This window comes from Camelus bactrianus, chromosome 1 (assembly GCF_048773025.1).
Source record: "Camelus bactrianus isolate YW-2024 breed Bactrian camel chromosome 1, ASM4877302v1, whole genome shotgun sequence".
In the NCBI taxonomy this organism is placed as follows: domain Eukaryota; kingdom Metazoa; phylum Chordata; class Mammalia; order Artiodactyla; family Camelidae; genus Camelus; species Camelus bactrianus.
In genome coordinates, this window is record NC_133539.1 from 114,235,549 (window position 1) to 114,254,827 (window position 19,279).

The window sequence follows — 19,279 nt, forward strand, 5'->3', positions numbered from 1 at the left end:
TTTCTTTATTCCCTTCACTTGTTAAACATTTTTTATTTTTGTTGAAGTGTAGTTGATTTACAATGTTATGTTAGTTTCAAGTGTGTACAGCAAAGTGATTCAGTTATACATAAATATTCTTATTCAGATTCTTTTCCATTATAGGTTATTATAAGATATTAAATATAGTTCCCTGTGCTATACAGTAGGACCTTGTTGTTTATCTATTTTATGTTTAGTAGTGTGTATATGTTAAAACTAAACTCCTAATTTACCTCTCCCTCCTACTCCTTTCCCCTTTGGAAAGAAAATTATAGTTTCTTTTCTATGTCTGTGAGTCTATTTTCAGTTATAAATAAGTTCATTTGTATCACTCGTTTTTAGATTCCACATATTAGTGACATCATAAAGCATTTGCCTTTCTCTTTCTGACTTACTTCACTCAATATGATAATCTCTAGGTCCAACCATGTTGCTGCAAATGGCATTATTTCATTCTTTTTTATGGCTGAGTAATACTTCTGTGTGTGTATGTGTGTCTGTGCACGCGCGTGTGTGTGTGTGTGCGTGCATACCACATCTTCTTGATCCACTCATCTGTCGATGGACACTTAGGCTGCTTCCATGTCTTGGCTATTGTAAATAGTGCTGCTATGAACATTGGGGTGCAGGAGTCATTTTGAAGTAGGGTTTGCCCAGAAGTGAGATTCCTGAGTCATATGGTAAGTCTATTCCTAGTCTTTTGAGGAATCTCCGTACTGTTTTCTACAATGGCTGCACCAAACTGCATTCCCACCAACAGTGTAAGAGGGTTCCCTTTTCTCCACAGCCTCTCCAGCATTTATTATTTGTAGACTTTTTAATGATGGTCATTCTGACTGGTGTGAGGTGATATTTCATTGTAGTTTGTGTATCCTTCTTAAAATGACAAGCTCAAAAAAGTAAGTGAAACAATCCAGATATTGTGGAACTGGTTCAGACTTCCAGAGATTGTATTCCTAAGAATATCACCTCAAGGCTTCAAGAACCTCAAGTTCCCACAGGATTTTACTCAGTCAAAAGCCCACAAATTCTATTTACATAAAAAACAGAGCAAGTCTCTCTTTCCTAGCTGTATCATGATTTCTTTCTGATTTTTTTCAGTGAAATACTGTACACTTAGCCACTGAAATTCCATCTTATGAGTTCTGGCCCATCCTTTTTGGAGATGGAATTATTTTACCTACCTATTAGTTTTACTTACTTTTATTTACCTTTTATTGTCAAGCTCCTACCTTTGTCTAATCTACACATTTCTGTCATGCGGAACTTGGGTAAGCCTACACATTTTCTGAGATGTATGTTTCACAGAATAGACTACACCAGACTTACAAGCAGCACAACTGCCTGATCAGAGATTTCCCTCCTCTGCCCCATCTGTTTTTCCTTTACTGAAAGGACTGCTGAGAAAGGTCCTCACCAGCAGTGCAACAGGTATGCAGATGATTTATGGGCTGAAGGCAAAGACATGAGGTTTCCACCCAGGAAAAGGTGAAAATAAGGATTAGTTATACTATGGCTTCATCACTGGAAACTGATCAAATGCTGCTCTGGGAGGTCACAGTGCCACCAGCTCCAACAGCTTGGACAAACTGTACTATGCAACGTAGTAAGGAACACGGGCTTTCGACCCAGACTTCCTGGGTTCAATCCTGACACCATGATTTGCTTGCCTCATTATCCTGAGCAAGTTACTTCATTTCTCTGTGCATCGGTTTCCTATTTGGTAAAATTATACCAAAAAGTTATTACTTTTTGCTTTGATAGCAAAGCAATAACCAAGCATGAATGGAAAGGAAGAAAAAAGGAATAGAGAGAGAAATAAAAGAGGGAACATGGGAGCGAGAGAGGAGAATCAGAGGAAGTCAAGGTGAAGGTCTAGTCTGAGTCTTGCTTTTTAAATCATTTACTCCTACCCACACCTCAGATAGGTTTTACTTTCCTGGCTTGAGAAATTAAGCCAGGTCAAATGAGAATTTTGTATGGTGGCCAGCAGAATCCAGGTCCTCTTTTCATTTCCAAAGTGGAGAAAGAATTTAAACTTGTCAGATGACTGAGTTACAGGCAGTAGAAAGTAATGTGAAGAATTCTTAAAGTATTAAATAAGTAAAATCCGACCATGTTTTAAATAAGTAAAAATATGACCATGTTCTGATTACACTGTATTCTTATACTTTCTTCAGTCATTTATGTATGACTTTTCATTAACCCATCATTCTTATTAATGGACTATTACCAATTCTTTACTGAGTTTTCTTGACATGATTTTTCCTTCAAATGAAGTACAGTTTATTTACAATGCTGTGCTTGTTTCAAGTGTACAGTAAAGTGATTCACTTATACATATATATTCTTTATCAGATTCTTTTCCCTTATAGGCTATTACAAGATATTGAATACAGTTCCCTGTGCTATATAGTAGGTCCCTGTTATTTATCTATTGTATGCATAGTAGTGTGTATCTGCTAACTCCCAAACTCCTAATTTATCCCTCCCCTCCCTTTCCCCTAGGTAACCTTAAGTTTGGTTTCTATGTCTGTGAGTCTGTTTCTGTTTTGTAAATTAAATTCACTTGTATCATTCTTTTAGATACCACGTATAAGTGACATCATATGGTATTTGACTGACTTCACCTAGTATGAGACTCTCTAGGTCCATCCACTGACACAGTTTCAAGGTTTCAAGTCTCTGTGGGTCACACTTTCCATTCCAGTGTGTGTGTATCTCATGTGAGCAGGTGAATCATGGAGACACCAAAGCTCACAGCTGGTGCCCTAAGCCTGACCTCGGCGGGGGGGCTCCCTCGCCCCTGGGTGAGGTCTGGCTCTCTTGGCTCTGGGTCCAGCACTGGCCCAACCTCCCTATCCTACTTCCACTCATAAAATGCTCTCTCCTGTCACATTAAAGCACGTCCCATGGAAAGGAGGCGTGGGAAAGGATGAGAAAAAGCAATGAAGCATGAGTGAAGGGCTGGGGTGAGGGAATTAACAGGAATTTTCACATTCTGCTCCCCTTTACATACAATCAGCCTGGGAAGTTGTCTAGGCTAACAGAATAGAAATGCACTCTTAGATGTACATATGTAAGAATATAGTTATAGACATATATACATATGCAACAATATATATTGCTAAAAATGGATGAATACTTCATACTGACCTTAGGGGGTTTAAACGGATAGTCTGGTGAAAAGGTAATGTCAAGAAAGAACACCCCTCCTTCATAGACAGATCCTGGGGGTCCCAATATGGTTGACCTCCATTCATAAATGTTGTCTCCTTTGGGTCCAGCACTGAAATAAGACATACAAATGAAATGTGCTTAGAGAGTATATAAAGCTTGGAATTAAAAAAAAAATCTATTTATGGTAACAATAAATTGAGCAATTCCATAAATACACACCCAAGTTAGTAGGTTAATTCCATATGATGATTCACTTGTTGAAATGATCAGTATTCTCTGAATGAAACATGTTGTTATAATTGAATAAAACAGAACCAAGAAGATTCCATTTTGCCGTTTATGACCCTAAACCCATGAAACAAAAGATTCCAAGGACCATAGAGCAGAGGTAGAAGCACACATATTTAATAAAGCATAAAATTATTTCTGAAGTCCTGAAAAGGGTGATATAGTCATAGGGTCAGAGAGATAAATTTTCAAAGTCAGAAGGAACACTAGAGGGAAAAAAATCCTTTTGGTAACTAAGAACAGAAATGAGGTTCATGGGAATCAGTAAATTCTTATCATTTACAAGATTCAGCTCAAGTATCAAATTCCATCTGAACCTTCTTTTTCTCTCTCCACCCAAAGATTACCTGCCAATGCCCCCACCCTCCAAACATCACACCCAGTGTGACTGTAGAAGATAATGTGCATCATTTTGTTTTATACCTGGTTTTGTAATTGTTTACTTTTTCCACCCCTCCCTAGAACTGAAGTTCTTTGAGGAATAGATTTTGCCTTGTCCTTAGTGCCTCAAAGGACATGTTTGTTGGATGATGATGATGATGGATTAATAGCAAATCAAGAGAAACCACAAGGCTACCAGCAGCAAATATATGTCCCCCAGCTGCAGAGAAACTCACGGAGGAAAATAAGGTCCACACAAGTCAACTGAACTGTGTTAATTCTCTCACATTCATAGGAGGCAAAGTGAGATTGTAATTTAGCTCTCCTATATTCTTCTTGGCACATCAAGCTAATCCTACACTGAACAGCCAGAAATTCCCCTCACATCCCGTAGCAAAGTGGGCAATCTCGTTAAAGTGCTTGGGAAGATTCTACTGCCAACAGAGATTTGTTCTTTCTTCATTTGACATTGGTTCATATCTACCAAAAATTCATTACATATCTACAAAAAATTCAAGAATTCATACAACTCAACATCAATAAAAACATATAACCTGTTAAAAAATTGGCAGAGGACCTGAATAGGCATTTTTCCAAAGAAGATATACAGATGGTTAACAGGCACATGAAAAGATATTCAACATCATTAATGATGAAATGCAAATCAAAACCACAACGAGTTACCACCTCACACCTGTCTGAATGGCTATCATCAAAAAGACAAGTAACAAGTGTTGGTGAGAACGTGAAAAAAAAGGGAACCTTTGTGCACTGTTGGTGGTACTGTGAATTGGTACATCTACTATTGAAAACAGTATGGAGACTCCTAAAAAAACTAAAAATAGAACTACTATATGATCCAGTAATTCCACTTCTGGGTATTTATCTGAAGAAAATGTAAACACTAATTTGAAAAGATATGCAACCCCATGGTTCACTGCAGCATTAGTTACAATAACCAAAATATGAAAGCAACCTAAGTGCTCAATAGATGAATGGATAAAGAAGATGTGGCACACACACACACACACAGGAATATCATTGAGCCATAAAAAAGAATGAAATCTTGCAATTTGGGATAAAATGAATGGACCTTGTGGGTTTTATGCCAAGTGAAATAAATTAGACAGAGAAAGACAAATACCATATGATTTCACTTATATGTAGAATCTAAAAGACAAAACAAATGAACAAATTCACCTAAACAAAAACACAGTTATAGATACAGAGAACAAACAGGTGGTTGTCAGAGGGGAGAGGGATGAGGGGAAGGGAGAAACAGTGAGAGAGATGAAAAGGTACAAACTTCCAGTTACAAAATAAATGAGTCACGGTATGAAATGTACAGTGTGGGAATACAATCAATAATTATGTAGTATTTTTGTATGGTGACAGATTAAAAAAATTAGAAAACAAAAAAAAGCATGCATTTTAAACAAGTTGTGATATTCTGGGAATGCAAGGATAGTTTAATAATAGAAAGTTATTAATGTAATTTACCTGATACATTAAAGTAGAAAAACTGATAATCTCATTAGGTGCAGAAAAAGCACTCAACAGGTTTTAATAACAGCCATTCATGATGAAAACCGGCAAAATTAGAATAGTAGGAAACTTCTTCTTTACTGTACCAGAGGTTATATTCATCAAGGTATGAAACACACAAGGCAAAAACAAAAGGTTTATGGACTGGGATGGAAGAAATAAAACTGTTAGCATCTGCAGCATTTATGTACACAGAAAAACTCCCCAAATCTATATGGAATGTATCAAATTTAATAAAAGTTTAGTGGGGAGAGGTATAGCTCAGGGGTAGAGTGTGTGCTTAGCTTGCAAGAGGTCCTGGGTTTAATCCTCAGTACTGCCACTGAAATAAATATATAAACCTAATTACCTACCCCCTCAAAAAATTTAAAAAAAAAGTTTAGTAAAGCAGCTGGATATAAGATTAATAGGCAAAAATCAACTTCATTTCAGTACACCAACAAAATTAGAAAATGTATTTTAAAATACCTTTTACAATAATATTAAAAATATTAAGGAACCTATGAATACATTTCATGAAAAGTATATAAGATTTTTATGGAGAAAATTATAAGATATATTGAAATATACTCAAGAAAGTTAAATAAATGAAGACACCAAGTTTATAGTTAGGGAGAGCCAATATCCTGGGGATGTCATTTTTCCCCAAACTGATACAATGCAATTCCAATAAACCCAACAATTTTTTAAAAAATTGAAACTTGACAAGTTGATTCCAAAATCTATTTGGGAGCTCAAAGAAGATCCTCAAACTCTGCTACACATATGAAAATCTGATATATGTCAGAATACATGGGGCTAAGAAAATAGTTTTCTATTTGGACAGTAGAGTCATTGAATTTCTACCTCCATAAATATATAAACTTGTTGTAGATGGATTAAGCACCTAAACTCAAAAGTCAAAAGTTTTAGAGTCTGACTAAAGAGAGTGACAAGGCAAGCCATAAACTGAGAAAAGATACTTGGATCCTATAAAATTGACAAAATTTCAGTCTGGAATATACAAATTTCTATAAATCAATACAAAAAAGACTAATAATCCATTAGAAAAAACACAAATAAGCATTTCCAGAAAGAGGAAACATGAAGGGCAATAATTATATGAAAAATGCTCAGTCTCATTAAATCAGGGAAATAAAACTTGAGATTACAATTTAATATTATTCTATAAAATATACAGGCAAAAATAAAGGCCTGCCAAAAACCAAGCACTGATGACAACGTGGAAAAACAAGAACGCCTATCCTTGCTGATGAGTGTGTCAATCACGCTGATGAGAATGTGGACTTCCCTAGTTAAGGTGACTATATATTCTCCTATATTACAACATGGGAACTGCATTCCTAGGTACAGACCACAGAAGAAATTTTACACGTGTACCAGAAGACATGTATAAGAGTGTTCATGGAAGGACTATTTCTAACAGCAAAACTGGAAACAACACAAATGTCCATCAACAGAAAAATGGATGAATTCACCCAAAGGAGTACTACACAGCAGTGAAAAGATATAGACTAACATTGATCAATTAAACTAAAAAATCTTAAATGAAAAACCAGGTCTAAAAGGAATGTATTATGGTATGACACTATTTCTACAAAGTTTAAAAATAAACAAGAAAATAAACTGTTGAGGGATATATACAAAAAGTTCAAAAGAGTATTTTCCTGGGTAGCATCAGAGGGTGGAGAAGTAGAACACAGGAACATCCATGCTTCCGGTGAGGCTCTACTTCTCGGGATGCAGGGCGGGTCCAGGAGTCACCTGTTTTACTATTAAGTTTCATAACTTACTTATATGTTAGAGATCTTCTCATACATGTATCAAATTTTCATATTAAGATAAAGTATGCCCAAAAGTGTATCAAAGTGCTAAGCGAGAACAGCAAGTTGCAGCATATGTACAGTGTGACCCTACTGTATCCACTAGAAAGATCAAACCCTATTTTATATCATTTACGGATATATGTATCAATGTCTTTTAAGACATGAACTGGAAAAACAGACCTAAATTCATGATGGCAGCTGTGCCAGGAACAAGGCAGAGCTGGAGAGGGTGATGGGGAGAAAATAAATATGAAGATGGCAGGTGAAGGAGAGTTCAATGAAACTTTTAGGGCTTGATTTCTCTTATTTAAAAATGATGTAGTAAAATGCAAAACAAAACCACAGTGAGCCAAATTTATTGCCAGTACTGAAATACATTGAGAAGCAGTGGTCAAGGGACTGGGGTCCAGGATTCCCACCCCAAGTGCCCATGGACCTACCTCCGCTGAAGCAGACAGGGAGGTACAGACAATATTCAGGCCAGATGACAGCGGAACTTTGCCAACAGCACCTGGCTGCCAGACAAGCTCACTCATTCAGATGAATAGTACACATGGTTACCCCTGAGCTATAATTAGACCGAATACAAATAGATAAGTTTATCAGAAGGAAGAGCTTAAAGGTAGACTAAATTATAGGTTTGTAGTTACAACATTACTTCAAGGTAGATGAAGAAATTTAGTTGGAAAAATACACACAGGAGTACACAGCTATGAAACAGGGTGCAGAGATGCAATTCCCAAATACAGATATAATATATGAGTCACTCTGAGAAATTTTAAGATGACCTTCCAAGAACGGTAATCACAGTTAGTTATCTAATTTAGGCTAATTAAGGAGTCGCCAAATAGTGCCAGCAAAGAAGGAGCTCAGAAGTAGAAGGCAGGAGATACTTCACCAACTCGGCAGTGTCTGTAGATAACTTATATTCAATTTGTGCCCATTCCAAGTTTTATCTGGCTTGCAGTCAGAACTCCAAATTTTATTGGGCCTTTGAAGTCAGTAAGCTGTCTAGGCACTTATTAACAGTGGAATAAATAATGCGGTTAACAGTATCACTCTGAGTTGGTTCATGCTGCCAAACTATGGGTTTTTGTTTTTTTTTTGAGAAAAAACTAATAGTGACAAACTATCTGAAAAACAGATTGGTGTTTTAAAATGCATTTAAAGCTAATATTATTTCCTTAATATACAGTCTGAGTCTTAGAAATCTGGTCTCCTCCATCATCTTAGAAACCCCGAAGCTTACAGCAGTGGTCCCTGAACTCCCTCTTTGTCCCACACTCATTTTAGTATGCCCCGTTGAGAAACCCCGGTGTAAAATCCAAAACTGTGTTGGAAAATATGATGGCCATGTAGCCACTGAGCACTTGAAATATAGCTTGTTCAAATTAAGATGTGTTATCATGAAAAGATGTTCAACATCGACCATCAGGGAAATGCAAATCAAAACCACAAGGAGATATCACCTCACACCTGTCACAATGGCCATCATCAAAAAGAACACAAATAGCGAATGCTGGCCAGGATGCGGAGAAAGGGAACCCTTGCACACTGTTGGTGGGAATGTGAACTGGTGCAGCCAATGTAGAAAACAGTATGCAGGTGCCTCAAAAACTAAAAATAGAGCTACTTCATGACCCAGTGATTCCACTCCTGGGTATACACTGGAAAAACCAAAAACATTAATTCGAAAAGATACATGCACCCCAGTGTTCGCAGCAGTTATTATTTACAATGGCTAAGATATGGAAGCAACCTAAGTATCCAACAACAGATGACTGGATAAAGAAATTGTGGATACATATACACAATGGACCACTACTCAGTCACAAAAAAGAATGAAATTTTGCCATTTGCAGCAACATGGATAGACTTGAAGGGCATTATCCTAAGGGAAACAAGTCAGACAGAGAAAGACAAATGCTGTATGATATCACTTATATGTAGAATCTAAAAATACCACAAACTAGTGAAATAACAAAAAGGCAGCAGACTCATAGATACAGAGAACAAACTAGTGGTTACCAGTGGGGAGAGGGAAGGGGTAACAGAAGGGGGGGTGTTGGGAGATACAAACTACTGGGTGTAAGATAGGCTGTATTGTACAACACGGGGAACACAGTTAATATTTTGTAATAACTATAAGTGAGTATAACTTTAAAAAATTGTAAATCACTACATTGTACACCTGAAACTTACATTTTGTAAATCAACTATACCTCAATAAAAGAAAAAAAAAAGAATTTATAGTGAAAAAAAAGATTATGTAATACCCGAAAAAAAAACCCAAACAAATTAAGATGTACTATGAATGTAAAACACATACTCAAAAATTTTTTAATGTTCTGTTCTTTTTCTTTAAATTGAAGTATAGTCAGTTTACAATGTGTCAATTTCTGGTATAGGGCGTAACACTTCAGTCATACATATACGTACATATATTTGTTTTCATATTCTTATTCATTATAGGCTAATGCAAGATAATGAATATAGATCCCTGTGCTATATACAGAAGAAATTTGTTGTTTATTTTATATATAGTAGTTAGCATCTGCTAATCTTGAACTCCCAATTAATCCCTTCCTACTCGCTTTTCCCTCCCACGCCAAAGTTTGATGACAATGCAAAAAGAAGGCAAAATGCATCATTACTTCTTGCTAATTACATGTTGAAATAATATTTGGAATATATTGGGCTAAAATATATTAAAATTAACTTCAACTACTTCTTTTTACATTTTTAAATGTGGCTACTAGAAAATTTTAAATTACACATGTGCTGCACATTATAGTTCTTTCGACAGAACTGTTTGAGCACTGCTGTCCAACCAAACTTTCTGTGATGATGGAAACATTCTAGTCCTCCATATCCACTGGTAACTGCCAGCCACAGGTGGCCATCCGGCACTTGAAGTGAGGCTAATGAGAATGAGGAAGTGAATTTTCAATCTCCTTTAATTTTAATACATTTAAATCCAACAGCTCCATGTGGTTGGTGGAGATCTGTATTAGACAGTGCAGACCCACTCTGATTAGAATGTTTTTTTAATAGGTCAGAATTACTTGGATCTATACAAAAGAGAAGAATGGACTTTTATATACTTTGGACTCAAAAAGTGAGAAGCAGATGCTGCAGATTGTTTTACACTTTTAATGATCGCTTTTCCCTTAAACCGATCAAATGAAAGTTGGTGCCAGAGGACACCTGCGGTACAGAGCAGGGCTGAAGCCTGAGAACAGGTTCTGAGCCAGACGTGCCTGTCTAAATCCTAGCCCTGCCACTGAAAACCTGTAAGACTCTGGATAAATATGTCATCTTTCTCTTAGTTTTCTGATCTGCAAAATGGGGCCATTCCGGCACCAACTTCATGGAGCAACTGTGAAGTTTTAGTAGAACTGTACTTAAACAGTTTGGAAAATGGGGCCTGCAAAGGCCCAAATAGCAAGCCTCTGAATGTTAGCTGCTACTACAGTTGTGGTTATGCCCATGGATAGTACAGATGTTCACCAACACACTCAAAGGGTTAACTGCCTGGTGGTTTTCTAACAATGGGGTCACGCTCCCAGGACTAGAAAACAGGACTTGTGCACATTAATAGTCATCACCATCACCACCATCATCATCACCATCACCACCATCATCACCACCATCACCACCATTATCACCACCATTGCCATCATCACTACCATTGTCATCAACATCATCATCACTATCATCATCATCATAATCACCATCATCACCATCACCACCATCACCATCATCACCATCACCACCATCATCACTACCACTGTCATCACCATCACCACCACCAGCATCATCATCATCATCACCCAGCGACCTAATCTTATGACGAATATTTAGGTAGAGTGGAACTTTGGAGACCATTAGAATTCATAGCTGCCACTCCCAGGAAATCCAATTTTTCATGGAATAGAATGTTTATTCACAATCAGGATTTCTAGGTATTAGGTTTTTAAGCAATGTTTTCCCACTTGCAGTATTCTTCATGATCAACACCCTTAATTATTTAAATTTTTAGACTTTATTTTTTAAAGAAGAAAAACAGTTAACAGAGATAAATATCAAAATAAAATGCAGGTAGATGAACCTATCAAAATACAAATATCAGTTCACAAATTACACATTGGTTGAATGCCCAAAGTTGCTGCTTGGAGAAATTCTTCAGAGGATCTATGCTATAAACTGTGTTCAGCTCTCCATGCTGCTACCCACAGTGCAGGAGCCCTTATGTATGTATGAAATGTTACACATTTACGATGAAAAGGACTAAGTGCTCACTCTCTCTAAGATTGTAAGTTTCTTTAAATATAGCTGAATACTTTCAATGAGCTGTGTCATAGCTGTGACTCTAAGACCAAGAGTTTCTGGCTGTGTCTGCTGCCTTTTCATTTAATGCTGACTCTGAGCAGGCAAAGAGGAAGGGTGCCCGAGCAATCTTGGGATCCTGGCTCCACGGGACAAGGAACTTGCCTTTGGAGAGGCTCCTGGACATGCCAACGTGAACCTAAACTTGATGGGGACAAGTGGTAAGGAGGAGACAGTACAAGGGGATTTCTCAGGAGCTCCAGCCATCGCTGCTTATGTCAGACTCCATGGAGCTGAAAATTCACTCCTTCCAGCTGGGAGGCACGCTGTCCACACACAAATGCTATGCTGCACCTATGTCCAAAGTCTCTTTGGAAGTAAACAGCTGCAAGGATTTTGAGCCTCTGGGGTTAAACACAATAATATAAGTGTTTCTCTGGTGTCAGACTGGAAGGAAAGGGTCGTTCCTAATTCCTATGCCTTAAAAGAAAATATAAAGACCAGGCCCAGATTAGCTGCAGATAAGGGTCATAGGAATGCCAGCTGAAGAGGGGAAATGCCACAAAGCTGCCTGAATGAAATGAGAAAAAACACATGGGGGTACGGAGGGGAAATGTTTTCAGTGTTCTCAAGGCCAGACGCTGACCTATTTGTGGCTAAAACCAACAGTGCTTTTTGTCTTCATTTTATTAAAACTCCCTGGAGCCTCCGTCCCCAGATTCCTGAAAAACTCTCTTCCCCAGGTCTCCCTCCAAGGGTCTCCGTCTGATAGGGTAGCACTCTGATTCCTCTGCCCTTCAATGACAACCTCTTCAATGTCTGCCTCCCTAGGGGTCCTACCCTCGGCCCCGCTGTTTTCTCACCTTTGATCTGGGTATCTCATTATCCTTTGACAATCAATCTACCAAACACTGACGGAATCTCCAATCTGGTCCGAAACTTGAGAATCAACCTGGATAATGCTTCCTCCTTCTCTGCTCCTCTAAGTGCCCCAAAACCAATAGAACCCTATTCCATAGCATGTTTGTCATCTGTCTACTGGCTGCATCCCCTCTCACTTAGGTGATGGTACCAGCATCCTTTGTGGCTTCCCTGCCTCCAGTCTTGCTTTTCCCCAATCCATCCACCAAAGTGCAGACAGGGCAAGCTCCAGAAAATCTTTTCAGTGGGATCTTGTTTCCCTGCTTTCTCTGGCTTCTTAATACCTCCAAGATCAAGCCCTGGTTCCTTTGTAGCATGAGACATCTTCCACAAAGATCTGGCTCCAGCTCCCAGCTCTGGCGTCACACGTTACACCTCCTTCTCCTCCACCTCCATTCTCCAAACATACTGGGACCACACGTAGAACTTCCATGGGGCTGGGCTGTTTCTTGGCTTTTGGATAAGACACTCCGTAGGTCTAAACATTCTCTTTGTGCTTCAGGTCTTAACTTAGCTGCATTCTCCTCCAGGACATCTTTCTTATCCCCAAAGGCTAGGTTCTCCATTGGAAGGGGTAACATTCTATGCAAACATAGCACTATAAAGAAGTTCTTTACCCATAAATATTACCCTTTAATATTGGGGAAAGAAGCAATGTTAAGGACCAATATTATCTGGAGCACAGGAAAGAAGAATTTACTCTGATGGTGACAGGGCATCCCTGATGGCCAAGGGAATGTTGAGAAAACAAGCCTGGACTGCAGCTCATGAGGAGACAAATGGAGAATGGTACTTCACAAACTCCCAAGGTCCCCATGTTTGTATCCAGTAATTTTTTCTAAAAGATCAGTATCACCAAAGTCCAATATAACATCCTAGGAAGTCAGGATGTAGTAGTGCTGATGGATCCATTCTGTATACTCAGCTCCGAGCAGAACTGGACTATGAATATTTTCTCCTTCAGTTTCTTTCCAGCCCGTAAGAGTCTGGTGTTTATTCTCAAGGTATTCCAAGAAAAGGAATCATTCTATACTTTTTGTCAATGAGTCCTTAATAAATGGGAGGAAGCTTTACCCTCAGTCACACTTTCCAGATTTGAGACGCAAAGATGAAAAAAGAAATTCATTTGACTATAGTTATCTTTTTGCCAAACCTTAACGTCACTACTGTCATCTACTTTGTACCCTTTGCTAACAGTGTCCACAACTGAAAAGAGGAAGAAACAAGAAGAAAAGAGAATTTTAAACACAGAACAATTACTGCTGAATCCCCAGGGAAGGCAGTGGTGAACTAACCTTCTAGAAGTTATTAAAGAAGGCAGAGTCTCTCAGTTAAATTCATGACCCCAGAGATTTCCTTGCTTCTTTCTGTATTACATAATACAGGAGTATGTGTGTATGTGTTTAATCTTCCCAACGTGTGATGTTTTGCAGTGAGTGCACAACTTTCCAACAGACTTAAAATATTAAGAGACATAATGGTACGAAATAGTGAGCAGGGAGAAGCAGAGAAGTCGGGAAACAGGAAGGAAGACCTCTGGGAAAAACAGTATACTCCTCCTTTTCCTTCTAAGCTACATTTTTATGACACACTCACTTGTAAGCACAAAGACAGGCCACAGAGTCAACAGGAACCAAATCCTACTTTATATATGTGTGTTGTTAGAAATAAGGTTACAATCATAAAGACTTCGGAAACCATCTAGTTCAACTTTTTCATAACCCAGAAGCAAGCAGTAGAACTGGACTGGAATTCCATTGAGTTCAACAGGCATAAAATCAGTCAGAATTACTTAAAATACTGAATTATAGAACTTTTAATCCTATAGTTAGCAGCCAGGACTCTAGAACTAAGTTGATGGAGTTAGTCTCAGCCTTTAAAAAAAAAAAATATATACATATTTTATCCTTTCAACATACCTTCTCTTTGCAGAAAAAACGACCCACTTCAGAGCAGTGATTCTTAGTGTGTACATGCGGGGGTAGGGGCGGGGCTGGGGGAGTAATCTGAAAAATTGAAAACCCTCTTCTCCCACTGGGAATCACTTGTATTTCAAAGTCTTCATTTCCAAAGTGATAGAATTAAGGGTCAGAAAAGTGACGGGCTTTGCCCAGGCCCACACAACGGCTGCGCATAAGGCACGAAGAGGCAGCTGGGAAAGCGGTGTGCCCGCTCTGTGATAACTGCTCCACTTAAGACAGGAGGCCGGACGTCGAGACCAACGTTTGGATTTTCTGGCACCTTTTCATCCCGGGCAAGTTTCAAGGACTAGATTCAGAAGTTGGTAAACAGCCATTTTCATTTCAGCTACCAAATTCTTTTTTGTTTTCTTTTTTAACTTTTCAAACTAGAAACAGTGATCTTTGACTACTCTCTTCAGTTCTTTAATGAACCATTTCTGGCAACACTGCTTTGGGTGCCCACCGCCCACCCCAACTCTTGTGCGTTCTCTCTGGTCTGTGTGAGATATGAAAGCTCTTAAGGTCTTCAGGCCTCCAGAGTCAGCCTCTCTTGTCTGCACTGGAAGAACAATTTTGGCCTGTGGGCTAGCCTGTGGGGCAAGTAATGGCTCTTTTATTATTTAACCCCACCCCCCCACCCCATAGGCCCAAGTGTTAGACAGGAAGGCTGTAATGTGTCTACTGATCTTATCTGCAGGTTAAACAAGCTTTTGACAAGCTGCTGCTGCCCCCACACAGTTTGCAGGAAGCCGAATCCTTCTCAAAATGCTTCAGTTCTCAAAAATGTTACCATTCGTAGGGGACAGAATGTAAAATCGCTTGGTATCATTTCAAATGCAGCTTTATTACTTTCTAACATCTAGACTATATCTAAGTAACAATTCCATTTGAAAGTTTAGATGACAGAGTTTAGGGACAGAGAATTATTCTTAGGATAGTTAAGATTTTCTGTTTATTTGTATCCAGGGTTACTATCAAGGCAATTTGTTTCTCAAGCAGGTCATATACCTCCAAAATACTCAATGCACTTTTCGCTGACTGAGAACATCTTTTGTTTCTTCCACAGGAAAATGGTCATATAGTTGCCTAATTTATTCTAGAACAGGTTGGTTGTGATATTCCACAGACTGCATGAATTTCTTTGTATCCTTGTAACTGCTATTTGGCCCCAAGACCCATGTTAACCTTTCTGCCTGGAGGCCAAGGTTAGCACAGAAAAGGAAGAGGAAACAAGTCAACCAAAAGGTTAACGGCAAAAGGAAACTGCACACGTAGATACTTAGTTAATGTTTGTTGAAAAATAACAAACGTCTTTAGTAGAACAGGCGGCTATGAGTACAGCATAGTAGTAAAGAAAGTGGCTTTCACAATGAGAGAGCCAGGCTCTGTCCCTCACTGTGTGAAAGGTAAAGTAAATTTCAACAGGTACGGGGAGATGGGGTCTAACAGGTGAAAGGCACTGCATGGAAATAAGACAGGGGGAAGTGGGTTCCTTGTTGGGAGAATGGCATATACACAGGTGACTGAGTTTTCGCTGCGTAGGGCCTTAAATGCTATGATAGGAACTGGATTCAGGAGAGCTGTGGTTTTCAAATTTCTTGCTTCCAGGAGCTGCAGGGCTCCACAGAGGTCTTTCGGGATCACTAATCTGTTCCTTCCCCACATGAAATTCGACCAGAGAAACTCCACTTTATATATTTTATGTACACATATGTATTTAGTAAATAAAGGGAGCATGTGAATAAAAGGAGGCTAGTGCTTTAAGAAAAAGTCTGAACAGCTTCTGGAACTTCCAAAAAAAAAGCCTGAGTCCCAGTCAAGATCAACTGAACAGAACTGAATGAGCAATGAGCACCTGGGGTTGAGAACCACCATCACAGATCCTGGGGTCACCAAGGGCCTCAAAATGTGGCTCAGAGAGGAGCAGCACCACGCAGACCTACTGAATGAGCCTACATTTAAAAAAAGAGCGGCGGATGACCAGTACGGACATTAAAGGTTGACACTGATGGAATTTTCTAGTAGGGATCCCACGATGAAATCCCCGTAATAGCGTAAGACCTCCATTTACTGAGCATCTCCTACAAGCCGGATATTGTGCAAGGCACTTTCCCTACTTCTCTGTAAAACAGAACGTTACTGACTGTACAGGGCTGTCATGAGGATGAAATACACATGAAGTGTCAAGGACAGTGCCTGGGAAAGAGTGGGTGTTTTAAAAATGGTAACTGTCACCATTAACACATACTCCTTCAACTTACTGCCACTCTGCGAACTGTTATCTGAAACTAAGGCTCAAAGAAGGTCAGTGTCTTGACACAGGTTACACAGTAATGGTGGAACAGGGTGTCACACCCAGGACTGTCTCATTCAAAAGCTCTCCTTCCTTCTACACCAGGATCTGACGGCGAGGCTCAGCGCAGACTGAAAGTGGGAGAAACAGAAGACGTGGCAGCCCTGATCATAAACCAAGCGGTGCCAGCACAGCTCCCTACGTCTCTGCTGAAGAGACGAGAATTGGCTAAAATTATAGACAAGTATCAATAAAAAGCAGATTAGACTCATTATGGTCTGAAGAAAATACCTAAGTCCCAACATAATGTAAACATTCAGCAACTTAGTCAACAGCTTTTATGGAGTGATATTTAGTTGGTATTTAACAATCTTTTGACTCTGGACAGGTTGAGAAAGGTCACACAGCACCTTCATACAGATCATCTTTTTAAACCTTCACCACAACTATATAGGTGGGTTATCACCCTCAAATGAGATGACTCCACTTACTTTCCTCTTCCTTAGACTCCTATTTAATCTCACAAACCTGGATTTCCTAATACCTTACAGTGGCTTTCATGGAAGAATCAGGCTTTGTGTTAAAAAAAAATCAGAATTTTCAACGACATGCACAGATTTCGTATGTCGTCCTTTCTTCCCTTCAGCCCATCAGCAAAGGTCAGAAGACAGATGAGGTTCTGGTCACAGGGAGTGAGGACAGGGAGGCAGCACTGGTCCATCTATCTCGTCCGCTCCAGACAGAGGGGATGGGAGGTACCTGACCGGGCTCTGTGAGGTCCTGGGCTCCTCCTAGCTGGAGGAGAATTTTTAAGAGACCAGCCACATGAGACGCCATGGTGGAGGAGAGAGAGTAGGCAGCCAAACAGAAGACAGCACTTCCATCCTGCTCAGTTGTCTAAGGACAGTCCATTATGTCCTCGCTTTCATGTGAGATGTTGCAGTCTGTCCTTGTAAAACATTTGCAGAAGTGACTTCCAGCACTCAACTTGGTGATTTAATATTACACAAAGTTCATTAGTCATGGTACCTACATCAATTTTCTACAGAAGCCATCATTCCCCTTCAGATTCCAGCTATTGCCTTCTCTCTTTGTAAGCAAAACAAATACAGATTTTACTGACGATCTGCTACTTAAGAACCATCAATTTGTAGTATCCCTTAATAATTCCTGTCAACGTCGGCTATCTTTGAGGGATTTCGTGGTTTTTGCTTTTGGCAGTGCTGCAATGGTGGAAATAACGTCTACTGCCAGTCCCCAGCCCACAGTGTCTGTGAGTACGGAGGGTTGCCGGCTGCCAAGCAGATTTAATTTACCCACTTCTCAGTTTGCATTAACCTTTGAATAATAAAGCACAGCTGAGGCTGCTGTAAGACACAAACTGAAGAATGAATAATTAAAAACACCTTCTCAGCCTTGGAAAGACCAATCCCTAACCATTAGGGGAGCTTTAATTGTGACTGAACTCAGCATTAAAAGGGCTAATTGTACTCTTTATAAATTGAAACAAATGCTCAGGACATAGTGTGCCTACAATATATGTAGTATATGAAAAGCAAAGCTCTGAAAGCACCCAGTAATTAGTTCAAATGAAGAAAAGTAAGAGTAGTCTGAGTCCGAAGGGGAAAAAAAAAATTACTTCTAAAGATGGGTGCTCATTGTCTAGGTACAGAAAAAAAATTGCTGTTACTTATAAAAAGCTATTATTCATTTGATGCAGGTGGACTGGCTCGAGTAGCATTTAAAGAAATAGAAATGTTGAAGCTGAAATAAAGGGTTGAGGACAGAATATATTACAGGAAAACCCTATCTTTGAATCTGTCAAGAGCTTATGCCAGCTGGGATTCTTCTTTGGTTTTGATGGATTTTAATTTTCCTTTGGGAACCCAAATCCAAATTTACTGTCATATTTATGTGTTAGGATCACAAAACAGTCACTGATATTTTATACATTTGCCAAAACGTTGTTAGTATCTAATATATTCAAACCAAAGAGCACCCATTTATCTGAAAAGCAGGGAACAATGATCTATTTCTAGACCTCCAACAAAGGGCAGGGCATCAAAGATGGCAGTTTCCTCCTATTACTGACTTTAGTTATGCTTAATATTTTTTAAAATAGGAAGTTTTTTCCTTATGCTTAATTTTATTTTATTTTGCTAAATGTAAAGCTTTTCCCTTCACTTCCGTTCAAAAGACCATACTGTCAGTGCCCTTCTGAAACTAACCATTCAGTTACTAGAAAGTTAGGAAGGTAGAAATCTTTTTCTGTACTAAGCAATTTTATGGCTTTTAAAATGGCTTTTAGTTTCCATTTTTAGGCTTGTTTTGGTTCCCTGCATCTTCTCTAATTTTTTGTATATCTAATTTAAAGGTGGTTCTTTGCACATAGTAGGTAAAAGGATGACCAAATGAGAACAGAATTGGATTTGCTATTTTAATAAAGACCAGCTTCTCATCCAGAAGAGAAATACTACCCTTTTGTACTTGCAGGTTATATATATTTTTTGTTTAAAAATTTAAAAAAATGAACA

At 38.9% G+C, this 19,279-nt stretch overlaps 1 protein-coding gene across 3 annotated transcripts in view; it reads right to left on the bottom strand.

Annotated features, from left to right (window-relative positions):
• The window catches only part of UBE2E2 (ubiquitin conjugating enzyme E2 E2), a 326,256-nt gene that overhangs the window by 75,831 nt on the left and 231,146 nt on the right, over positions 1–19,279 (bottom strand). For all 3 annotated transcript variants that reach the window (XM_074371691.1, XM_074371697.1, XM_045511241.2), the window contains one exon: positions 3,178–3,310. In XM_074371691.1, coding sequence (XP_074227792.1) covers positions 3,178–3,310 — 133 coding nt within the window. The remainder of the gene's footprint in view (positions 1–3,177; positions 3,311–19,279) is intronic.